This window comes from Phaethon aethereus (genome assembly GCF_964289735.1).
Source record: "Phaethon aethereus genome assembly, chromosome: 8".
Lineage (NCBI taxonomy): Eukaryota > Metazoa > Chordata > Aves > Phaethontiformes > Phaethontidae > Phaethon > Phaethon aethereus.
Window position 1 is genome coordinate 10,354,964 of NC_138584.1, and position 26,891 is coordinate 10,381,854.

The 26,891-nt window shown below is 39.3% G+C and overlaps 1 protein-coding gene across 1 annotated transcript in view; it reads left to right on the plus strand.

The window, feature by feature from the left end:
• The window catches only part of CRB1 (crumbs cell polarity complex component 1), a gene marked incomplete at both ends in the record, with an annotated part of 106,657 nt that overhangs the window by 25,960 nt on the left and 53,806 nt on the right, over window positions 1-26,891 (plus strand). The window contains 4 exons of the mRNA XM_082003286.1: window positions 8,076-8,660; window positions 14,179-14,374; window positions 17,500-17,639; window positions 18,855-19,037. Coding sequence (XP_081859412.1) covers window positions 8,076-8,660; window positions 14,179-14,374; window positions 17,500-17,639; window positions 18,855-19,037 — 1,104 coding nt within the window. The remainder of the gene's footprint in view (window positions 1-8,075; window positions 8,661-14,178; window positions 14,375-17,499; window positions 17,640-18,854; window positions 19,038-26,891) is intronic.

Here is a 26,891-nt window from a genome sequence, read left to right on the forward strand (position 1 = left end):
AAGACATTGATTTAATAACCAGTTCTGTAATTTGAATCACAGATAGCTTTAAAGTGTTTCCTAAACAACATCTTAAAATTTTAATGCTATTCAGTTGTTACTCTTATGCTAATATACAATACTTCTGCTTCAGGAAATAAGTTAATTTACTTTCCTTGGTTTTGCTTGTACAAATGTACCTGAAAACAAAATTGGCTTTTTTGATAGAAATGTAATATTTGTGTAACCGCCTTTTTTCTTTTCTGCCTGTGTGTGGTGGTGGTTACTATGGTAATAATAGTGATTCAAGATTTAAAGCCTGAAAGTGGTTTCTATAACAACATGCTAGGATATTTTGGACACACAATTGAAGTTAAAGATTCAGGATTAACCCTTTATGACCACAATATTTGTAGACACAACGACAAGCGCTTACTTGTTTGGTAAAAGATTGTTCATACCTTCCCAAGGTACGCTTTCTCATTGAGTAATAATTCCAGTTGTGGACAGAGCAGGTCAGGTCCTGGGGCTGGTGCTTTCCTCCCATATGAAGCTTGCAAAGGAGAAACAGCACCACAGAAACTACAAGACACTCATTACATTAAATAATTAAGATGCTATACAAATGTTTTGGGAGATGGGAAGGGAAGGGGTAAAACAGCATTAAGTGCAATGTTTAGGAAGGTTGAGACTTCAGTCTGGAAATCAGAACTGTGTGGAAAAACTGAAATAATCTATTCACAGAGAATCTCGATGGAAAAGCTATTTTGAGGGCTAAGATAGCCCCTTACCTGACTGTTTTATCCAGAATGGCATGGTGTCATCTGCCCCATCTGCCAAATGCTGATCCGTGAACAGCACCTCAACCTTTCAGTCCATGGTGAAGGTAGCTGATCCCAGTCTCTGTCACTGTCGATTATGCAGCTGTGTTCACCTCTTCCCTAGCTCTTAAAGATACATAAAGATTGAATATATATGCACACCCACAACTTTCCAAGGTTGTCTTTGCAAGGAACTTTTGTCATAGTGAACTGTATTTTCTATGTCATGGTGCACTGCAGATAAATGGAGACATACTTAGTTTTTCCAAAGCCAAGCTCTTTTCAGGCAGCACTAAATGCCTTGGGCATATTTTAATATTTCCAGTTAAATGCTGATTATCTCAAGATCTCGCTAAAGTCACAGAGCTTGATATTTCAGTGACACAGATTTGCACACATGTTTCAAAATCCCAGGGGCAAGATTTAAACAAGAAATGAACACAAGCATAGTGTGTGAAGGTACTCATTTCTAACTCCAGACACTGGGCTATCTAAACCCTTGCTACCATCATGTTATCCTATGACTTTCATTAGTGACCTTATTTGATCATGAAGTAAGCCTTCAGTTGTGAAAATATACTGTATGCTGGTTTTGATTCAACAGAAGACAGATTGAAATAGTAGCACTAAGAGAAGAAATGGTTGCTTCATTTATCCCTATGAAATTTTATCTTTCTAGTGATGAGCCACAAGGAAGATGTCAATTATATAAGCTGCTTTAGCAAATTAAAAACAACAAAAAAAACCCACCCAACACATTTTCTGGGTTGTTTATAAAAAAAACAAGTAAACCAACCCTTTTTTTTTGCTGTTGTAATTCGATCATTTTTTCCTTAGGAGTATTTTTAAAGCTTCATTTCTCAACTCATAGACCAGCATATTGGTTTTTTGCTATCCATTTCTTTCCAAAATATATGAGTTAATAAAAAGTCAGACTTTGCTGTGAACTGCTTTATCTGCATTAGCTGATGTAGCTTCCTAGTTTTAATTCAAACATGTGAAGCAATAACTCGTTAAAAAAAAAGAGAAATAAGTCCTTCTCAAAGCACAGTAAACTCAAATGTTGATGACTATATGGGTATCAGGAAGTTCTCAATATTCTCATAGGTTTTATTTTTTCATAGAAAATAGACTGTCTCTGTTAAGAAGGTCAGAAAAATCTCTGTAGTGTATGTAAAAGACTCTGAAGCTGTGTTGAGAGCTTCTGTGAAGCTTACAGTCCTCCTTCAGGGGAAGAAGGCACATTTGAAGAATAGCATTGCAGAATACAAGCAGCCTCCAGGCACGATGAGATGATTAGCAAAGTGCAGGCATGACCAGAGTCAAGTGAACTCTGGTTCATAACAACATGATTAGCATTGATTGACATTTTATTTTAAATTCTGCTGCTGATTATGATATTTCACCAACTTGTAGGGTTGTGTCCTAGAAGAACAAGTCTGCTGAAAGACATTTCTGACGCAAACAACCCAATACAGTTTGCTAGGTGTTGTTTCTGGGCTTTGAATGGCTGAGGTTGCTAATCAGATTCTCAGAATTTGGGATCATAATTCACTTCACTTTTGATTTTATCAGTTTAAGGTAGCAGAATATTTTGAAAAGCACACATGAACTCTCTTAAGTATTCAATTCAAACAGGCTCTAGAAAAAGAAAAATATCTCCAAATTATCAGGAAAAATATATGGATGAGCTCTTCAAAATTACCTGCTCCGCTGAGGAACACTAGTTTCCTTGTCAGGAGTCAGAAAATTTGTGCCAGATGGCTTTGGTCCTTTCAAAACTGCTGCCCTGTTCATTTTAAAGCTTTCCCACTAATTTAATTTTGCCCTTCTATGCTTATTGTCATATATTTCTAACACCTAAAACAAAAATTGTTTTCTATCACTATAGTGGTTTCTGATCACTAAGGAGAAGTATTTACCAGTCAAAATTATGCATTTTTAGTGCCGATTAGCTATATAAGCTCAGTTATTCATACACTAACCAGATCACTTTAATGAATTTAAATAAGCTAATCCAAGAGGAAAAAAACTATTGTCCTTTTTTTGGCATTTCTTATACTTAATAGTTTGTGCCAGTTCTTGTAAAAGATGCAGGTATTGACATGTTTCTGGTAGTACTAACGATTTGCCGGTAGATGGCAAGCTTTACTGCAAAGAATTTTACTGACAAACGTCTCATCTGCATCAGAAGGCTTTAACTATGGGGTAAAATGCTTGGCACTAATTCCTTTTGTAATTAGATTAATGTACCAATGTTTATAAAGGGACTGATAATTACCTCACGTGTCAGTCAGTGTAAATCCAAAGTGATCAGCATTTTGTTTCCATTCTTCTAATCTTACATACAAGTTTTAAGACTCTGTCAGAACAAGTCACTGCTGAAGTGATCTTAATTGCTTAAGAACGAAGACGACTCCTCTGCATATCTAAGCCAGAACATGAGGCCTTTTCAGGTTATCCCTCTGCAACCTTACCAAAAACCGAGCTCCCCAACGCACCGAAACATTTCCCTGCCTTAGAGCTCTTTCCTCAAATGTAGTAGAGGATATTCTTTAGCAATTAGCTCAAACTGAGCCAGCCTTTGCATCAGACACCATCATACTCTGCCACATCACATTGCAGAGCATTGTGGAGTTCAGTTTCCATGTGCTATGAGCTTCTTCCTCTCTTATTTCCACGTAGCTCTCAATAGCTCAATAGTTTTGCAAACCCATCCTTACACATCACTCCAGAGCAGCAGGTAAACTGAGTTTCCATGGGGCAGGAAGGGAGGTAGTGTAAATAACTTGTCTCAAATAGGTGGAAAATACTTAGCAGTCCAGGATACAAGGATTTTTCATTTAGGAACATGGCTTTTTTCAAAAAAATCATGGGAATGACCTGGTGAACTGCATACTGTTTGACAAACACAGAATGATAATTGCATACCCTTTGATAATCACCTTTTTTGAGATGCAGTTTTGCTGCTGGGGCAAAACTACTGTATAGCACCCCTAACAAAAACTCTTGGTCCTAGCCTTTAAATCACAAGCAAGCTAAAACTCAGTAGTTATGACATCTCTGCTAAGACCTTCAGAACTCCTGTGTTCATCAAGAACTATACAAATATTAAAAATCACGGTACAATGCATTAGAATGAAGTTAATATTCAAAAAACTTCATTGTTCTGCTCTAAACTTGTAGTACAAATAAGACAAAAGCATCCTCTAGGGAGCATTGGATTTATTGAATTATCTGTTGGCAATTTCTGCATAAGAAATTTGTTTTATAAAACCAGAGGAGTTGAAATCAAGATACTAGTTTTAAAAAAATCCAGGAAACGTTTTCTGTTTCATGTTTTTCCCATTGTGTTGTCACCTTGGAGACAAGTTGGTTGCCTTCACTACAGACTGTGCTTTCAGGGCTTGCTTTCCTCTTCTCTCATTTTCCATCCACTCAGAGAGCGCTGAAGCTTTTTAACCAGCGCTCAAAGCTAGTGTGTTGCTATCAAAACTGCAGACTGGCAAATGCTTCAGTTTCCCTCACACACAGTCATTACAACAAATTGAGTTGTTGCATGCAAAAACTGTGGAAAAGGAGTAATAGTTCAATGAATTGCTTCTCACATCACAGTGGTCCTGCTTAGGAAGCACTTGAATGATTGACCTCGCCTCTTGTAGTTTACACAGTACAATAGTTAGATTACATTATAACTTAATCATAATTAATTTCTTCAAATTTGCAACGTTTATTCAAACATGCACTTTTAATGAATTTTAAGTAGGTAGACAGGCTGAAATGAAAGCTTTTTAAAGTTGTGCAATCCTAAGAAAATTGCGGGATGCACAAGTTCCTAAGGAGCACAGCTTTGCTCATTTTAACTGTAATTAATAGATTGCAGTAAGCTTTTTATTATGCAGGCTAAAGAAAAGAAACTAAATACATGGGTAATATACAAAATTATGTAAACTAGGACATCAGAACACACATGAGGAGGAGAAAGGTCTGTGATACTGCTGGCTATGGAGCAAGTCAGTACACCATGGCTGATGTCTTGAATTTTGCATTCAGTGAGAGCTGCGAGCTGAGGGAAGTACAACTGACACTTGCATTGGGGTGAAAAATCTGCTCCCAGTGCAAAACTGAATGTTAACAGGTTTGGGGATGGTAATTTTAAAGGCAGGCTAAATCAGAAGTACTATTTTTGTCCTGATTTCCTTCAAAGAATGGGAGGTAAAGCTCTAGTTCTTTTGCAAATCAATGTTTATCTTGCTTTCTTAGTCAGGTCTATCTTAGCCTGCATTAAAGAAAGATAATCTTTACCAAGAAAAGACCATAACTTTTCTAGGTATTTCTCCTCTGCATCTCTGGTGTATATGAGCATGACAACAGCTAAAAGTAGTTAAAACAAGAACGTTTCTCATGTTTTACTTATACATGCAACACCCCAAAAGAAACAATCAAGAAACTATTTCTATGTAGCCCTTAAGAGCACTGTTAGTTTTAAATCATGATGTCACTGTTGCTATCAACATTACTACATAAATCTCTATTCCACTTGTTCAAACAAGTATTAATTAGGTATTTGACTCAATAAGTACACCTATTTATGAGCATCAAGTTCATTCAGATTGGTGCTTTTTATTTCACAGGCACCGCTGCTCCTGCGTACACCTCAAGTCAGAAGGCACAACAATGAAGCACAGATAAATTTTCCAACCTCCACATTTATTATCATAGCGTCATAGCTACATAAGCTGTCTTTCCTAAGCTGATAAAGTCTTCTGAGGCTTTCTTCCTCCACTTCCCCTCTCTGGGGAAAAAAAAAAAAAAGATATTAAATCATATTATGTATTAAAATACGCATTATGAAAATGCACCCTTATCAGTCAGTTTCTATTTGTTGACAATCCCCAGTGGCTGTTTGTTATCCTCAGGTGACCAACCCTAGCCTCTCACTTCCCAGCCAGCCAAGGTTCTGTCCCAGGACTTTATCAGCATTGCTTTAGCCCCAATTCTAGCTCTAGCATCTCTCCATGCTGCTTTTCTTTCAATGCTTCATCTTCTCTATTGTGTCCACTCTCCTGAATCTCAGTTCCAAGAACCAGGAAGAAATTAGAGGCTGGTGGTAGAAGGGTCTGAATTTCTCTGAAAAGTTCAGCTCAGAACATACACTGTTCTGCCATTCATATTCAAGTAACTGTTGTAGAAAACATATACCCTTTGTATTTCCAAACAATACTCCAGAATAAAAGTATAAACAGAAAGAAGAAAATAGGGAGTTTACAGGACTCTCATATAGATCATTTAATGCAACTTTCATTCTCCAGTCCACTAGTCTTTGCCTTCCCAAAAGGAACATTCCACTTAATTTCACAGGTTCTTGGCCAAGATATGACTGCTTTGTTTCCCCTCCTGTGATACAAATAATTTTTTTCCTCTAGCAATATGCAAAATTTTTTTTTTACAGCTTTACCCTCATATTTTGAGGAATGTCACATTGTAATCACAGTAGTCTGATGGTATTCAGATGTTCACTATGCAGTAGAGGGTTTCTTATAGCATGGTAAAAATCACTTGCAAGAGAAAAAAATGTACTGGAAAGAACTCTTATTATACTGCAGATCAGATTTTCCAATTTGATCGGTAGGAATTAAAACACGACACATGCATTTGGCTTTTTAGGTCAGTATTTATATGGTCCCTGTCTTGTAGGTGGTTTATGTCCGTAAATAACTACTTAACTTTCTTTTCTCCATTAATCACTGTCTATGAGGTTTGATCTGCCATTATTTCATTTTACTAACACAGTATTTGGAGGCAACTCCAGGATTTCTTCTGCTAGCCTCTCCTCAGCATTCAAGATCTTGACCTTTAGACCACGATAGAGGTCGAGAGCAAACACCCTATTTGCAATCATCCTTTTGGGTCCTACCATCTCCAGAGCCTTGAGTCAGTTCATATGTGAATAACAAAATTCCCAAACACTGCAGGGTGCGTACTGATGGATTAACACTAACCCATACTAAAACAATGGCAAGTCATGACAGAAGTAACATATTATGAGATTAATTTAGTGATCAATAGAACCCCATTGTGCTCTTCACCTATGTCTCTGCAGCATGTGGGAGACCTGATTATAACACACATAGAAGTAAACAAGCTTCAGTCTAGCTCACTTGATATTGTTGGCAGTGAAGCTTTGATTGCAGAGGATTTAGCCCAGGTCAACACACCAGCTCAGATGTTCAGTATTTGGCACCTTCCTGCTATTGTTTAGTATGCCTAACACTGAATTTAGGGCAGCAGGTACATATGTTATGCTTATCTAAATACAGATATTTATTTTGTTATGGAGACAATCATGATTAAAAAAAAATAGTTTCATGGCAAAATTCTTGTTTTCTTTCACTAGAAAGAACATCCTGCACTACTTTCACTGCTTTAACTCTATCAGTATTTCCTCAGTTGTGGGTTATGAACAATGCTGGTAACAGCTCGCTCCTCTTTGATTGGGAAGTGAGAAGTAGCTGTTATTGTCAGCCAGTCTTTACAATAGCAAGGCAACTCCCAGTGGCCTTTAATTACTGCCAGGAGTTCAGTTCCTGGAGGGTAAGGAACATGTTTACACCATGTTCACCATGTCCTTTCAGCCTCAGAGGCTGGAAGGCTCTCAGAGGACTATATTGAATCTCAGGTGTTTGGGAGATTATTTCTGGTGGAAATGCTGTACAGCTGTCAAATTACTATATATAATCAGGAAGTCAAAATCAAAGTGCATGATGGTTTGAACCACTTACTTGAGCTATAACTGCAACAAAGTCATTTAGCTTTGTTGAAATCTAATACAAAAAGCTTCCACCACAAAAGAATACAAAGTTGTATTGAACTGAAAAATGTGGTTCAACTCCTTCTTCTAGTTAAAATAATAAATTTTCCTTAAATATACCTAAATGCATTCCATATTGTTGGAATCTGTTGACCACCACCAATATTGTTGCAACTGTACTCTTAATATAAAGTGTCAAACAATCTTGACTCTCCAGGCCATGGTTGTTGGAAGAGGCAAGAACAGGAAATTACAACCTACTAATATTTTCATAATTGTTTTCATTTTACATTTATTAGTCTACTGATACGTGTCACAATAACCAACCCTGTTTTCTTCTCAACAAACCAACAATTGGAGGTGTTGGTTTTGAAACACAGTTGTGTTAAGAGTAGCACTTCTTTCACTCTTGTTTACTCCCAGTGCTGTGGAAGTCCTCAGGACTTTTTGCATTTCCTTTCCAGAGTCACTTTGCGTGAGGAATGATTCTACGTGCCTGTCAAACTCTTGCCAAAAGAACACTACATGTGTTGCTGGTCAAAAAGACGATACTTGCAGTTGTGCAGATGTATCAGTGGACAATGTGAAGGAACTCTGCAATAAAACCTCTGATCCTTGCTCCTCAAACCCTTGTCTTCAAAATGCTACCTGTTTAAGCTCTGCTGGAAACCTCAGCTTTACTTGCGAGTGCCCTACCGGGTATAATGGACCTACATGTGAAATAACCATGAATGTGTGTGACACAAACCCTTGTGAGCATGGAGGCACCTGCCAAAATGGCCTGGCTGGGCCCACCTGCCTTTGTAGCGCAGGATACACAGGTACACTCTGTGAAATGGATTTTGATGAATGCATTTCCAAACCGTGCCACAACGGAGCAGTGTGCAGGGATGGGGTTGATGAATACTCCTGCTACTGCGTCCCAGGCTACCAAGGCAAGCACTGTGACCTGGAAGTGAATGAATGCGTGTCAGATCCCTGCCTGAATGGAGTGACGTGTCTCAACCAAATAGGACAGTATGACTGCATCTGTCCACTTGGGTACACAGGTAAGGACTATTAAAACAACTTTTTCTTTGAGTTGTGGAGAACCATCATAATTTATGTTCTAAGTTCAACATACACACACACTTATTTAATCATATCTGTATTACCACCTTGCCTTCAACTTTGGCACCAGTGGCTGTTGGTGCATTATGGGTTACCTTATCACGGTGAACTACTGATATCAGATAGAGAAGGATTAAAGAAATCTCACATTTACCAAAACCTACAGAGCAGTTTCGTGAACATCAAGCTATGTCACACAGCTAGGTTAACTTTCCTTTTAAAATAAACATTCTCAAAATGCTTGCCTGAGGACCAAAAACTGTGTATAACATTCTGAGGACAAAACCTATATTTTACAGCATTAAAAATTCGATCTAATTAGACTATTGTACTCTTAAACCTAGAGGTTTCACATTAACTTCCTCTCCCCTGCCCTTCCCAGAAACAAAGGACTCATTTGCAACTACATCATGTATATTATATAGGAAGAAAAGTATTATCAGGTTCCCAAAATGCCCATTTTTTGATAATCCTGTTTTCTGTGGCTCCATTTTTAAGATATGGGTGTGATTTTTCTTGCCTACTTCCTCTACTGGAGAGCATATAATCCTTGCGGGAGACAGCTCCCTTCAAATTTCAAAGTTGTATTCAGGGTAGGACTGCAAGAGGTAGCACACTGAATCATTAAAAGGAGAAAAAGGGAGGCATTTTAGTGATAGATTGCCAGTCAGGTAAGCAAAGGAAGGGGGGGGGGGGGGGGAAAGAGTCATACAAAAAAAGGAGTGGGAAAGCCAGCTATTGCTTAAAGTGATTCAAATGAATAAGAAGAGATGTGGTTTACAGCTCCATCCCCAAATCCCCATGCAGGAGGGGAAGTCAGAGGTAAAAAGGAGCTTTCCCATGTCTGACATGGCATTCGTTGGAAGCCAGCCCTCGGTTAATATCCCTTATGAGCATGGAGAATGTTGTTTGAAGGAAGCTTGTTACCTTCCCATCACCCCGCTGCTGCCAGCAGGTGTCTGAGCCCAGGCCAGCTGAGGAAAAAACTACACAACTAGGGGAAAGCCGAAGAGCAGAAGGAAGGAAAAACCTATTAACAACCAGCATGGTTACTCTGCAATGATCAGACTCAGCCCAGACCTCCTGTTGTATTCAGGAAACTGTATTTGTTTAACTGGCACTGTTAGTGAGGTCCAGGCCTGGATCTATAGCCCAGGAACTTGGTTTTAAAGAGGCAGAATATACACCTTAGAGACAAAGAGAGAGAAAACATAATAAAATAATAAAGCCAAAAGAAAAAGAAATTAAGATTTAGATCAACACAAAGTGCTGGAGGAAACTCACTCTGCTGGAGTTGCTCCACTTTCTTCACAACATTCTGCTGTTTCCCGGGATGATTCTCTCTGCTCTCACCAAAAATCAAGTGTTCACTGAGTGCTCAGCACTCCACGCATGCAGCATTAAGAAACGATGAAAGAGCCAAGGAAGAAGAGGTCTAAAATCCAAAGCAGAAGAGGCTGCAGTGTTTTGACATGCAGCTCTACACTGTTTCCAGCAGCAAACAGACTAATCATCATAATTCTCTAAAGGAGTAGCTGACTGTTCCTTCAGCAGTAAAACACCAGCTTTTAAAGGCTACTTAACAGAATGATTTATCAGAATAATTCTTTTTTGTTGTTTTCTGCACCTTGCTGTGAGTTGTGCTAAATGCACAAGCCAGAGCGATTACTGGATGAAAGCCCCTGAGGTGTCCCCACTGGTAATAAAAACCCTCGTTTACTCTGTCACAGGGGATCTTGCCAACCATTATTATCCTGGCCTGACACCATGAATTACTGTGGGAAGCTATCTAGCCTCATCTAATTTCCCTAAGATGTTAAAAAGGTTATATCTCTTGATACGTAGGTAGAAAACGTACAGTAAATCTACAACAGTAATGTTAACCAAATGCTTGAGTTACTGGCTGTGGTTGCTACTTGTTTCATGGACTATGACTGCTATTTTGTGTGATTGGTATGCTGCAGCACTTCTTAAAATAGCTGAGAAATGTCACACATAATTCTTACACAAATGGAAGAGGTTAGAAAGCACCAAGAGCAAGGGGGTGGAAAATTTAGCATGAAATCTGCAGTTTCTATGATAATGCTCTGCATGTGTGAAATTATTTACAAGACATGTGTCATGCAGCTGTTAAATAGCGAAGCTCAATTGGGTTGTTGAAGTTTTGCTGGCTACCTTAAACCAAATGCTTTTTTTCCTCCATTGCACTAATTGCACTTGCTTTTAATTCACCCCAGCAGAGCATGGTGTAAGAGCCTGTTATTACCCACAGCTAGGTATGTTAATTACCTTGTTGGACACAGCTGAAGCGGGTCCTCCATTGCCAGTGAACATTTTAGTGTGAACTATCAGGGGCACGTGGCGGTTCCAAAAACCAGTCTCAGCCCAAGATGAGAGGAGGAGAAAGTGTTTCAGTGACAGATGCAATAGGTACAATGGGCTAGATTCGTTCTTGGTGCAATACCTTTTACTATGATGTAACCATAGCTGGGATGAACTCTGCACAACATGAAGAAATTATTCCTGATGGATCTTTAAGTCCTCATGCAGTATTCTTAATAATATGTACGCCATGCAACCCTTGATTGGATTTAGCCGCACTGTTCTCCTCCAATTGCATCTGGTTGGTGCAGTTTTGTCAGACCTGTATCATCTCATGTCTGTGCATGCACACAGGTAACTGGTGGTTTGTATAGACCTGTGTGCAAAAAGGACAAGCCTTGTTCCAGAAACTGAACTCTTCCCTCTATCTAGTTTTCGGTGAACTCTCTTCCTGCCTTTTCAAAGTTGGTGCCTCGAAAATAGCTATCTGGCAGTCTCTCTCCAGATGATGGCAAATAAAATTACTATATACAGATTGAGGAATTTTGGGACAGTCTTCTGTACCTTCCATACCTGACCACAGTACTACCACGGAGGAGAGCAGGTGACCCGGATACCAACTCCCAGCTGTACCAAGAACACACAGGTCCACCTGGAACTACCCTGAGCCTGCAAATCTCTAGCATCTTTGACCAGAAGGTGACTTTACAATATACCTGTAAGCAGGCAAGTCTGAAAGTGTTGGGTGTATCTCTTTCATCCTCGCCTGCTTTTACTTTTTATTGACTGGGGCTGTACAAAGAAGTGCACAGTAGGACTCATTTAAAAAGCAAGCAGTCTAAGAAATAATCTTAGTTCTTCAAAGAAACCGCAGAAGTTATAAATATCACTTATATCCACCTGCGCAGTCCTTCAATTCAAACCACTTGTGCAGTTCAATATCTGCTGAAACACTCTGCCTGCTCTAGGAGGGAACACCTTTGCTCTTGATGCTGTAGCCCCATGCAATAACTGTGGCAGCACTTGGTGGTGGTTTTTTGTTTGGTTTGGGGGTTTTTTGGTGGGGTTTTTTTGGTTTGTTTTGGGTTTTTTTGTTTTTTTACTTTCTGGCATATGATATTTGGCATACAGCATATTTATGACAGAGTGTTAGACCGAGGTGCAAATGCAGATCTAATCTTTTCATCTCTCTTCACATATAAGAAAGACTGACAGGAGATTCAGTAGAGGCTAGGAAGGAATTCCTCCCATTTGCATGGCACATCACATTGGCTGGATGCATTATACAGAGAGAAGTTTTCTTCTGAGGCAACATTGCCGAAGGCAGGTTACTGGGCTTGATAGATTAAAGACATGAACCAAAACAACAACGCTATGTTCTCATGTTAATCGTCAGGCTGTTCTCAGGCCTGTAGTTTTAAATTTGGCTGAACTGAGGATCAGTTGAATAGGGCTTGTTTTGTCACATGATTTTTAGTGTTCGCAGTAAGCTGTTAACAAGCTCTGGCAGATTTACGGTCACTAGACATACTTCTGCAAACACATTGTTTACAATTACAGTGAATTCACAGGGCAATGACCACAGAGGGACTGCTTGCTATATCTGGATGTAATGTACATTTCCATAAAGCCATAAGAGAGTGTTCCTGTGCTAGGGTCTCGCAGCAGGCTCCTGCTGAAAGTAGTGGCTAGCTGAGTCAGTGAACCTTAAACTGGAGGCACAGGACCGGCAACTTCACACATCCACTGTTCTATATGTGGTCTCAAGAAACTATAGAAATATATTCTTTAAAATTACAGCAATAATATTTCACAACTACTAGAAAGATGGACTTGCACTTTTATGTTTAAGTACAATGAAAAATATCTATGAGCTAACACCCTCAAATTTTGTTTTGATATTTTTAAGGTATTTACAGGTATTTATCTAGAATATCAATTTTCAATCTTTTTTAAAAAAGATTCTACATTCAAAAGGGTCAATATAAATTAGTAATCAGTAGTAAATTAGGAACAGTGCTAAATATTAGCAATCTCAGTTTTTTAAGAAAAATATTCTTAAGATGTACAAATAATCACAGCAAAACAGAGTTGGCAAAAACAGCATAAAGAAAGAATTAGACATGAGCTCCTAAATAAATTGCTAAGACAACACCCATCATCAAAATGTGTGTGTTCTTACCTTTTGAAAGCCTGCCCCATCATCTTGTACTGAAAACTTCACATCTCCAAAAAAATGGAACCCATTCTCAGGGCTGCAAATTCTCTTTCAAGTAGGAAATTCCCCTGAAAACAATTTACAATACTACTGATACTTTGGTAAGCCAAATAAAAGATAGAGAAGTCCACTTAAAAGCAGCTGCTTCATTATAATTTGCCATTTTGCATCTGTTTTGTGGCTGATACTGTAGCTGTTAAATTGACTTGGCAGTGAAAATTATTTTTAAAATTATCACTCTTTATTAGTCAAAATACTAAATAAGTGCATAAGCATACAGCACCCTGAAATAATCAAAGCAGGAGCTTCAAGGCATTAGGTATGAAATCATCTTCGTATCTCCTGGATTGTGCTAGAGATAAGAAAAAGGAGTGTATATTTAACCTGCCAACTATGACAAATAGCTATAAACTAATATCAGCACGGATTTAGTGCCATCAATTATCTCTGAAGAGCAGCTCCAAGACTCCGACCTGTTGCAAAGATGGCATCATAGACCAATTTATTTACACACTGTTAAATCTTAAAAAACAAAATCACTAAAGCACAGCCAAACCGACAGCTTTAACTGTGCAGCTTTAAGTGGACTCTGAGGTCATTAAATTACTAGTCACTTCTGTATAACATAAATATGATAGTGGCATGATTTGAATAATCTGAAAATTAGTTTGTTCTGTTTCCGTGTTCAAGCTAATGTAAGAAGTTGTTATTCTACATATTCTCATGAATAACAGCTGTTTTGTTCTTTTGTAAATTCTCCCAAGCCTTGAAAAAAGTAGTCTTGAGGAAGAAAACACTGAGGGGTAAATACCTTTTAAAAATAGGTAATTACTTAAAAAAATAATTATGTGAATATTGTACTTCTAAATTTTTAAATTTTAAATTTTTTAAATTGCTCATTTTCTTTGCTTTTGAAGGTACAAACTGTGAGCTGGAAATAGATGAGTGCTCATCACAACCGTGCCTGAATGGTGCCACCTGCCAGGATTCCCTAGGGAGCTTTGCGTGCTCCTGCACACCAGGCTTCCTCGGAGACCTCTGCGAAACCAACATCGACGAGTGCGTCAGCTGGCCATGCCTCAACGGGGGACAGTGCACAGACGATGCCAATGGGTACGTCTTCTACAGCTGGGTTACGCTAATGTGAGGTGCTATTAGCTCCTCTGCTTGCAGATGGGAATGCTATGAGAGCCTGCACTGTCATCTTCTCATCAAACTTTAGTTCCAAGAGAGATGCAAGAGTGTACAAAATTGAATTTGCCAATAGCAGCTGCCCACACTGACAGACAGAAGCATTAGGAAAGAGAGGCAGAGGAAAACAGTAATAATAGTAACCACAGTAACAGATCTCATTAGGAAATGTGTCAGGAACTTTACAGGCATATGGGGCCACAGCTCCTTATTCAAAACAACCTGCAGTCCATGGACAAAGAAAAAAATAAAGAGAATACAAGGCAACAGAAAAGTAAGTTTCTCCACCTGATGTTAATAGTCCTACACAGAGGTCCAAGCACAGCCCAGGCAGCCAGAGCTCTGGCGTTTGTTCACCAATACTGGCTTTGCATACTCAGCACAAGATTCCCAAAACTGAAAGTGTGTATAAACGCAAGACTATGTTATAGGGAGGAAAAAAAAAAAAAAGGTGAAAGTTCATGAGTGTGCTCATGCAGGCACTCCCCTCGGCAGTATAAGATTTGTCCTCTACTGTGTATTTTCCAATTTTATAAAGCAGTTTTGAAGATTTTAGTGCCACAAACATCAGTCCAAAAAACATGTCAGTGAAAGGCACGTTTGCCTTGAATGAGAGGGGGAAGAGATCATGTTCTGGGAATGAAATTTTGTACAGTGTGGTGACATGGCACCAACCTTGTGGAGCTCCTTTTCAGCAGCACTGAATGACTCTGAGCAGGACAAAGCAATTTACTGTTTTCCAGCGTAGCTAAAGCACGACAGCAGGGAGAGGGAGGGCACCTTGCGCTCAACTAGCTGACAGCAGACCCACTTAGTAACCTACAAGCCTTTTGAGGCTACACACATGAGGTGAGCAACTGGGATGCTCATTCAGGCCATACTTAATCCTACTCATTTTTCTCCTAGCTTTTAAAGCTGAGGTACATATAAAAGCAATTTTAATTGGCTTGTAATACCGCAGGATATCTGGAGAATGATTGGAGCTTTTCCCACATTTGTTACATGATGAAAAGGGTTGGACAACAAAGCAATTCAAAACAGAAGGGTGTCTAGCAATTTCCTTCCTTTTGTGTATTTTGGGGGTTAAATGAAGAATTGTAGTCTTTTAACAGTAGTTTTCCTTTTCTGACTAATGCTACAGTACAGCTCAGGCTTTTGTGTGTGCCACCAGCTCTCAGAAATGTGCAAGGTGACAGATTTGGCATTTAAAGCTGTAAATACAAACACCAAACCAAATTGTCTCCCAAATTTCAGGCCAATTCTTCCAGTGAGGTTTCATGAATGCAACAAAGTAGAACCCCTCCTCCTAAAAAAACCTCAAACAGTTTCACATATTTGTGCATTTCTTATTTAAATTCAACGATTTACAGAGGCACTTTAGCTGGACCTAGAAAACCTGGTGTGCACAGGCACAGAGGATACCTCTGCATGCTCCAAGCCTATTTTCCTTAGGAAACATTCCCAGGAAATAATAGAAATATAATAATAATTATAATAATATAATAATAGAAATATTTTTTAATAGAAAAAGCCATCTGCCTGCTCTGTCACAGCCTGCCCACAAGCAGGGCGCACTCCAGAATCCCTGAAGGTCCACAACAACATCAAACACTTAAAGATACCCAATAGAAACCACACACAGGTGGGCCTTCACATTAAGCAGCGAGTTGTGAATATTCCTCACTGTTCCTTCTGGACCAAAGGGAAAAAGGAGCATGGACTAAGGCAGAAAAAAATCTTTCACCACAAAGCTGAACAGCACCAAACTGAAGGCACATGGAGGAAATGTGTGAAAAAAAACAGCAAAAGAAAGAGACTTCTGTTTTGAGAACGTACCTCGGAAGGAAAATTATTTTTCTGATTCACATCTTCCTCATTACTTTTTATATGCTAAATTCAAATGCCAGCTGGTCTAAGTCATCTCTGATTTTGATTTAAGAATAATTCATGCACTAGTAATAAGCAGAAACGTCTGGCAGGCTAGTTTATGTACACTTAAATAGTGTAGTAAAAAAATCTACACTTTTTTGGTTTGTTAGATTCCATGAGCCAGTTGTTCTCTGATGCTCCCTTATGTTCAACAATTTCGCTTTCTCTCCATGTATTTACTTTAAGTCTAAGACTTAGATATTAAGCACAGAAATTATCAAATAAGTATACTTATCTCTTGTTCAGCAAGTTTCCCCATGATTTCAATTGTACAATAACCAGTGCATCATTTTAATGTAAAAAGAAAAAATATAAGGAATAAAAATTTGTTTCTGATAATTGTTATTAGAAAAAGATCATCCAAGCATGCACTTTTAACATAATTGTCTTGCAAAGGCCTGTCTTTTCTTATGACACGTACAGGTTGACCTTAGCTCCTATGCTTGGGTCATAAGGTATATGTATTTTATAATTAACTTACCTGAAGAAAACACACAAACAAAAAACCCCAGACATACTGATTACCTGCACATTGTTCATTTACATATACTAGTTTGTTTACTTCTAAACCCATAACAGTATCATTGTTATCAAAATAAAGCTTTTATTACTGTTATTATTGCAACTATGCATGCAATTGACATTTTTCTACTAACCTAACAACAAAAAATATTGTTTTTCCTCAAAGAGAAAAATATCACCTAGTCGAGGAAAAGAAATTGCCTTATTTTCTGGCCAGTTCAATTTCTACTGCATCTCCCCTTTTCATTTTGTGAATAATGTTAAGCCTATAAAAAATTGCATTGGAAATTACAGAAACTTTTTCCCCTCAAAATTAAAAAAAGAAGAAAAAAAAATTCTTTGAAGAAATGCTCTGTCCAAACCAATTTGAATTCACAAGCAGGTTTCTTCCCCAGACAAATCCACATATTTCAGGAAAAAGCTCATTGTTGGTTCCCAATGGCTGTGGTTTCTCCTAGAGAGCCAGATGGCAGTCTCGAGCCTGGACTCAACAGTGCAAGCTAGCCAAGGCTACACAAGGAGTCTGCATAGGTTTGGGAACAAAGCCCAGATCTCCTGACTTCCAGCTAGAGTGAACACTGCATTGTGTGTTGCAGGTACAGATGCAACTGTACTGGTACTGGATTTATGGGTGTACACTGTGAGACCCTAACTCCCTTATGTTGGTCAGAACCATGCTACAATAATGGCACTTGTGAGGACAACACTGACAATTACACATGCCACTGTTGGCCAGGTAAGCTCCAAGTTCTCCTATAAACACTCTTTTTCACTGTGTAGAAGGTATGTCCCCATTTTTTTTCTGATACAATAAAAGGTTGAAGCTATATAACCTTAAAAATACTCTATTGGCTTGTGTTTATAAGGGCTTCACTCCTCATCAGGAGTCAGAGCCCTATGGGTAAGTTGCTCTCTTTTCCAGCTAAGGATTTCCCTGCACAGCAGAAACAAAAGTGCCAGTATTATGGAGTAAAGACAGGAGATAAGTCAAAGTTGGGATCCATCTTCCAGTTGCTTAATCCTTCAACCCATGCAATACACTGCTGCAGCTGACCCGGTTTTTACTCTTCACTAACATGACCTTCAAATCAGTCTAAAAACTTACTTTTCAATGCAAAATATTGCCTGTTTATAAATAACAATTAAACTAGTTGTTACATTGGGAAACTGGTCTCCTTCATATCACCAATGCAATTTCTTCTGTCTAGCAGTGTGGGGTGAAACACACTGGGCTGTGTTCTCCTCTACCAGCAACGCTTGCATATCCAGCCATTTGCAAAAAGGCTCCCAACAGCCCCAGTGGGGACACAGACACCGTGCTGTTCAAGAGACTTTGTGAATCTTTCAGCAGCTGGACTAACTACAAGTCTCTCTAGAAAGTTTAATGCCTGTGTCCTTACTGAGGACACAAGAGCAAAGCACACTGTGAGGCATAAGTGCCACAGTGTTGTTGGGCTACACAGTTCTTGGTGCATTAGGAATGGAAAGATTAGAAAGAGCCCCTAGCGTTTTCCAGAAATCATGGAGTTTCGTGGCACTTCAAACTCCAGGTAAAACACTTTACAAACACCAAATAATTTATACTCCCTGCCCTCCTCTGTCATAGGGAGGTGATGCAAATGGAAAACTTCACACAACCTGAGAGCGTATCTACACCACAATGCAGCACCTTGTTATCCACACAGATCTCCACCTTCCTAAAAAATACTGAAGTCTGAAGAGCACAGCAAAATGCGGCTAGCTAATGCAGAATAGCCATAGCAACATCCTGCTGCTGGGCCCTGACAGAGAGCTGCAAGGAAACGTTCACGCCTTCAAGCAGCGTAGGAAATCTTTTAGCACATGACAGAGTCTGAAACCCACTGCACCTAACCTTCACAATAATATTTTCAGGTCTGGAATGAATGGACAGCACATCAATTAAACGCCTTCTCCTCACGGCTCTCCACAGGCTATGCGGGTTCCCGCTGCGAGGAGGACATCGGGGAGTGCAGCAGCAGCCCCTGTCTCTCTGGGGGCGACTGTGTGGAGCGCTCCTGGGCCAGCCACTACGGGAGCATCCCAGGCCTGCCGCCGGCCTTCAGCTATGACAAGGCCGAGGGCTATATCTGTAGCTGTAAGCCAGGCTTTACCGGTAAGATTCCTTTGGTGAAAGCTTAGGAAATTATGTTCTGCAGTAGCCTGTTGTTTAGGTCTGGCTGCAAATAAATCTTTAAAGTAATTTTGTGTTTTAAGGTGCCATAGTGCAAAGGGTCCCTCTGGTGGTCACCATACACACGTTTCAGTAGCGATTTGCATGCAACAAAGGGAGCTGGTTGCACAAGTTGCGAAGGTAGCAAGAGAGCAGCAGGCTCTAGGCACGGGCCCTAAGGCAGCCCAGGCAGCGGGACAGCGACATGGTCCCTCACACTACCTCGTCTGCAAAGCTTCATCATTCATAACAGCATTTGCTTGAATTGTGCCGTAAACTTCAGTTAGCGGGTGTTTTATCACGAGTTTGAAATTCACCATGCGCAGGTGTTACAGTGCACATACGAGAGCAATGAATAATATAAGAGTATTTTCATAAAACAACCATGAAACAAAACTCTCAATCTTGCGGCGTTTCTGTCCTCATGTAATTCGACATAGCAGCGCTGAGGACTGGCAGGAACACTTCTTCATCTGGGGACAAGGCAGTGTTTTGTATAAAGTTAGCAGTGTAGTGTGTTGGTGATATTCTACAGCTTTAAATGAAAAATAATTTCAAGTTGTGTTCATAGCTGTGTTCTTAAGGGGAAAAAACCTATCGAAATTACAGATATCCATAATCCTAAGAAAGATGTGTTGAGATTTACATTTAACACAGACTACACTATTTAGCACAGTTAGGTTTGGATTGTACGTTTCGGGGTTTACAGTATTCTTCTGTCAACTCCATTCCCTTTTTCCTTCTGAAGGAAAAAATACCTAATTACTCGACTAATTTAACCAGTCTTCAATTTCTCATTCTGTTCAACTCCTGAGCAGCTTACAAAATTTCCTGTGTTTCCCAGTGGGTTGCACGACTAACATCTCCAACATAGCAGATACAGAAGTGCCTGGATAGCACAGCTTTCACTCTGAATTCCCAATTTATTTTTCTTCAAAGTGGCATTGAGACTTGTTTGCTTTTGTTCCATCCCTTCCCCTTAACTGTCCTTCCCTATCCTGTCACTAAGTGTTGCTGTTGTACTTCTGTTCTGCCTAAGAGAGTATAATATGAGGCTTCTACTAAGGCTTGTGATACCCGAGGCTGGCCTAAGCACCCTTACCTCTTCAACATGCCACTTCTTTCTCTGTGCTTCCTTCCAGTGATGTCCAGCTTTCACGTTTCTTTTACTCCCCTCTTGCCCGAATTTAAAAACTTCTGTGCTTTGACAACCTGGAAGGTGTTTCCTTGTTTAATCACCAGCCTTTATCCTCCCACTTCCATATCAATTGCCTTCACCTGGTTGGTTTGCCTGATTTGGGTCATGATTCTGCTGGTTTCGTTAACATGGAGGACTGTCTTACTCCCCAGGGAGTCAGCAGACCCATGTACTGGCAGATTCTAATCAGTGTGAAAAAAGAGTGTCAGAATCTATTTAAATCAATTACTCTTAAATAATTTTTTTCAATAGGTAAGCTCCTGAATCACAATACAGGACTCTCCAAAGCATGACTGAGAGAAGTCTTGGAGACCCTGAAATTTCTGCTGACTTCATATGCAAATTACATTACATTTTTTAAAATATTTTGTAAGTTTAGTTACCCATGTACCTGTTGGATACTATATATAACTGTCACTAGGAAAAAACCAAAGTCATTATTCTTACCAACAGTGTGCCCAGGCAGCTGGAAGCAGGAAGAACATAATCTTTAACAGGGATGGCTGTAAAAGTTGCATGTGAAATGTCATTCAGTAACATGCTGCAAAATAATGGCAAAACAAGGTTAATCTTGCTACTCTTGTCAGCTCCTTCCCTGCCTTTGTTTTTCAGCAGGGCCCAAATTTTAAACTGTTTTAAACTGCTGGCCTCTGTGATCATTCAGGTGTCTTGAAAAATACTCAGTAGTCCTACTAGAAGTCTTGAAAGGAACAAATCTGCAACCAACATTATTTACACAATTTGATTCTTAAAAATAAAAGTCCCTGTCAGGAGACTTATCCTAGCTAGGAAGTCTTTGAGGCCATTGGATATATGTCCTGGATCCAAGATAGAAAACTCCTGTGCAGGGTCTACAAAGGGTTAAAACTTCTTCAGCTCCTTTAAATCAAAGTGTTTGGGGATACTCAGATTTCAAGAGGTCTCAATAGTTCTGCAGTAGCAAGCCCTAGATTTTTTTATATTATGTTGGTCTGCTGGCCTCCTAGCACAACAGTACTTTTAATAGATTGGGTTTTCTTTTAAAGGGCTTGTAATTTGTTACTGCTAGCTCAAGGTAATGGTTACCCTAGAACTATGTCCTTTCATATTGTGGATATATTGTATTGCTCTAGCACTGCACATTTTTTCAAAAGACTGTTATTTGAAAGGTTAAACTTTTCACTTTCCTCATGAAAACATGTGGGAAAGGAGGAGGGCAGAGCTATGGATTTGGTAGTGACTCATTTCACCAGGTTGTAATAAACTTAACACGATGTCAAAACCTAAAGAGCCTCTGAACTTGCAAGGTCTATTAAGTGACACATTCCAGTGGTAAACTGAGCCCGAGGAGGGGTGAGTGCGCAAGGCTCCCCGTGCCTCAAAAGCCTTCATGGCCATGGTCCCCAGGTGGATGGGACAGTGCTGCTAGCAAGGATGAAGACCATCCATTTTACTTCTGCAGAATGAGTGTAAGAGGAGCAGAGCCATTGTTGTTGTAACCCATGTGCCTGCTGACATGCAGACGAGTGCTGGCTGCTGAGGACCTTACCACTTCTGGTGTCTTGTTATCAGCTATGTGCCAGTTGTGCCAGCAGCGCCGCTGCTTGCTTTGGCATCATGAATTCCTAAGTGGTTTTTGGCCTTTTCGTTTATTTGTCTTGCTTTATGTTTTCCCCATTTAAATCTCCTTGGCCCTTTTCCCAGTCTGTTGGACTGCTGTAAGAGGAAATAATATGATCAGACTGGTGTCGTATGCATATTGAATTCCTGGCATATGCATGGGGGAAAGAAACTGTCTCCTGGAGCCAGAAGATGAGGCAGATAAATGGCCAGTATGGGAGAGTGCTGAACACTCAACTAACTAAAGAAAATCTCAACCCAGGTACTGAACTATGAACATCGTTGGACCAGTGCTTAAAAACCAAATCATTTGGACTCTCATTCTGCACATAAGCTGGGGGAAAGAAACACAGAAGCACACAGGGCGTCTGGCTTCCATTTCCCTGCACATCTTTAGATGCTGCTGTAGGCAGACCACCCAGCAGACAACAGGGTAAACTATGTCTCAGCGAGCTGTACTCCTCTCCCCTGGCCTGTGACAGTATTATACAGACATAAATATTCTTTATAAGTAACGGGTAGGATAGTAAGCACATTATCACTAACTTGGGAAGCTTAAAATACATACATATATTTTTGCTTGCTTTATTTTTTAAATCCCCTTCTTAACCATCAGTACAATGATCACAGAGCTGCCAACTTTCTTAGTTATATAAAGTGATGTGAATCTTACAAAAATGAAATCAAGCAGATGAATAGCAGAGCTCTCATCTTGTCCCCAAACTCCAAATTTTATTTTTTCCTTTATTTCCTCATCTGTCTTTCAGGTGTGCACACCACAGGGGTCAATCATTCCTCCATTACACCAGGTTAATTCACTTTATTTCATGTTCCGTCATCACAGTTTAAAAGGTTATTTTCTCTTGATTCTGAGACCATAAAAGAATACAAGACTGTTCAAGGAAAGAATGAGGACAAAAAAGGAGGAGACACAAAGAGAAAAGACAATTTTTAAATTAAGAAGGTGTCAAGGGCACTTTTCATGTTTTCAGTGGCACTCAGGTTTCTCCCACAGGCAAGGCAAGCACTCAAGTTCAAAATTAACAGGTCTGGAGGTACTGTTAGCTAATTATTATTCCCATACAAGCAAAGGTTCAAGAAGGAAAATGCTGCTACTATCAAGCACCCATTCAAGGCCAGCTGGTTTAAAGAGAAATTCCCCTAATACAAGTACTTCACATGTGAATCACCGAAAAACAGAATTAGGGCTTCTTACCATTCTGGAACTGCAGAGAGGCAGTAATGGGGATGCAAGCATACATCTTTTCCACCTAAATTCAATTTCCAATCAGCACAGGATCCCTTTTACACTGTTAGACTGCTGTGAAAAGTTCCCTCACAAAATCGATTTTGTGGTGCTGGGCAATTGTGCAGCAAAACATCAAAAAGCATCACTACTTTCTGAGCATGGGAAAGAAGTTACTGCTTTCCTAGAGATATTTCTACAGTGTTGCCCTATCTCCGTTCCAGACTCTGTGATCGCCATGTATTCCTGTGTTCAAAAGCACAGGGTGTAAGGAGGGGAAGGACCTTCTTTCACTGCTCCCAGCCAGTCTCTAGCTGCTCTGGCATTACAAGACCAGTGTAGGCAAGGGCTGTATCAACACAAGATGCCCTCAGGCCCTGGCAGGCACTTGCTGCCTGTAAAAACCCTACACAAAAAAAGAAAATTAGCACTTTAAAGTACATTTTCCATCTCTACTAAAGCCTCTGATCTTGAAAGAACCTTTGGATAGGCTTTTAATGATCCTATCCTCTAATACTAGTTAACATTTCTTCAATCAGTAGCATCCTGGTAAGCAGTTGTTCACATTGTCATCAGAATTGGTTCCTTCTCAGTTTTCCCCTCCTCCTCAACTTTTGTCATGGACTTCTTCCTTCTCTTTTTCTTAATTTTTGGAACTGGTCAGGATATTCTCTTTGAATGACAGTGTGTTCTATAGCCCTGGCCTATGGACTACTCCAGGGGAAGAGGCAGACAGGTTTGCAAATGGATTCAGGCTCCAAGAATGCTTGTCTTTTTATTCACTATTGATCAAACTGTTTTCTTTGCAATAAGCACTAATCACATTTCACATGCTTAGCTCACAGACCAAACTCATTGTTAGGTTAGTCTAATTAGTCTGTCTCTGGATAGTCCTCTAGAAGGAAAGCTGAGGTTGCACTCACAATTCACACACTCTGTAACATAAAGGCCATAGAATCATAAAGGTTGGAAAAGACGTCTAAGATCATTAAGTCCAACCATCAACCCAACATAAAGGAACCATCAATCCATACGGAGGAAGCATACCTCAAAACATTGATGATAGCACTGAAATTAGCCTGTATCTGGAGGAATTTATGAATTTGCTATTCCTTTATCAGTTTCCATTACAGAACTCATGGGACATTTCTATTTCATTTCTACTGCAGGTAGTGTTCCTCTTCAACAACTGTAAGAAATACCATTTAGTGCAAGAAAGTGTAATTTTTACATTCTTCAGCCATATAAATCACCACAGCAGCTAAGACTGACTTGTGTTATTCATAGCAACTCTTTCCTTAACAGCCTGTGTCTTGAGATACTTTGTGAAAGCCTAATAGCATTTTTAGCAAAAATTAATATTCTTATGACTTAACTTGCCCCCCTGCATGGCAGCGGACTGTGAGAGTGATTGTTTAAATGCATTAACTCTTGTTGTAATGGTTACCTAGTGTTTGTCATGGATTAAAGAATTGCAATTTAGTGGGAGACACTTCAGAAAACAGCAGCAGGTATCCCTAAGTTATATTGATACCACGGGATAATCTTTCTGTATTTACCACAGTATTCTGTAGCTTGGATGTTGCTCTCTAAAATCTGAACATTTCATGAATGCAAGCAAATTCAGTCATATATCATTACTGCGAAGTGCATAAGTATTATCCCCACTTCAGAAAAACAAAAAAACCACTAAGGTCCAATATGATAATAAGGTATGATATTACCTTATGAACAGTGGAGTCTTGCAACAACACCTGGAGGGTGAATTTGTACATCATTATCAGATCCAGTCATCACATTTAATGTGCTCCAAGTAGAGACTGAAATATTTTCAAATCCTAGGTACAAAAGATGAACTTAGCATGTGCGCTAACTATACAGAGGAATCCTTTTAATGAAATAAAATTAACCTTTATTGAAAACTTCAGCTTGTCCCTATTATTCCTATTGTACAAGGGAACCTTTTGACACAAGAGTATTTTTACTGGTAATGATGGTGGGTGTCAAAATTTTGTGAAAGCTGAACCATGATAATTAAGAAAGAAGCCCTTGAACTTTTCATGACAATGCTTTACAGAATTAGTTCCCAGACCTGATAATTTGCTTGCAACTCTGAGAATTATGTTTAGGGTCCTGATACACCTCTGTATGTTTTTTCATGAGAGATATGTATTACATGAGAAATACCTCTCCTCTTCTTGGTGCAAGTTGCACTGGAAATGCAAAGAGATTGCAGCCACCACTTCTGCATTATTCAGCACCGAAAGAATGCTTAAATGTCAAGATGTTTGGGGGTTTTTTTTGAGTTAGAAACATATGAAATTAAAACACTAGGAAGCATCTACCAAGATTAATTTGAGAAAATGTAGAGTTTTATGCTTTAAAATTTCCCAACTGACCCATTGTTACTATGATCTATTTTCTCTAGTTACACCGATATGTTAAGTTGTATAATGTAGTCCAACATGATTGACAGAGCCTGCAAGCAGTGGATATTTTGAATCTGGCACATCTCTCTGTGTTAGACAGTGTTGCACATAAACACTTCTTAGCATGAAAAGCTTTTTTCCTTGAAGGGAAGGAGGAGGGGATGAATGGCTTTTTCATCCATAAGCTCCCAGATCTTGCAACACACAGATAGGTAGTGTCCTTAGATTTAAGGAATCTCTAAGTAAGTCCAATACCTGACAGAAAACGCTTTAAAAAAAAGAAAAAGACAATTGTATATTATTTGGCAGCAGGAATAATGCTTTTCAAGCACTTATTATTTTCTTGACATTCATTCCTGGCGGGTCATTTCATGATGTGATTGACTCGTTAAAACTAGTCTAAATATCCAGTAAGAATTTTCCTGCTGGGGCTTTCTTCAGGTTCTGCCTACTTAGCTTTTTGATTTCTTTCTTAATACTGTGAATAAACCTTTCCTAGCTTTTTTAATGGGCATACGCCAGAAATTTATAGTCTCCTACGATCCAGTTTTGCACCTCTTGGCTAAGCTTATGAACCTGCTCGGTTCGGTCTTTCCCTATTGAACAATCTCTCTGACCTTTTCATTTCTTGCTTGCTTTGCCCCAGCCCAGCGGTGTGTTACGCAGCCTGGAACTGAACATAGGACTCACTTTGCCCTGCTCTTCCTGTTGTTAAAAAAACAGTAATCTTCATTTCCCTAATATAAACAGAAAGTGCTGTGTATCTCCTGATACACATCCTAATGCTAGTTCTACATGTCTAGCACACCCCAGCATTACAGATGATCCTATATATTTCCTTGCACTTATGTAAGGTGTTTCTTGCATATATGCATACATCCAATGGCAAAGACAACCACTAGGAAGCAGAGTTTAAAGTGTGGTCTAAGTGATAACCACACACAAACCTTGGTGAAATCAAAGGTATTGAACATACAAAACTGTCAGCGGAACTTTGCTCATCTTCTTAAGAATCTGATTGTCCATCTCAGGAGCTACTTTACAGCATATGCTTTTTAGCATTGTATAAGCCTATATCGTTCTGGTCGAACTACAGTCAAATTGCAAAGTCAAGCAGGTGCACAACTTTTCCCCAAACAGAAATAAACTTTCTTTAAATCTACACATTGTACAGTTATCACTAATCTGGAGAAAGTGCTTAACAAGCAGACAGTAAAGAGAAGACTTGTACTATGGGGCTAATATATTTTACTTCCTCAATACATTCTAATTTATGGAATATTTAAGGTCAGATGTCAAGCGATAAACAAAATGACCCAATTTAA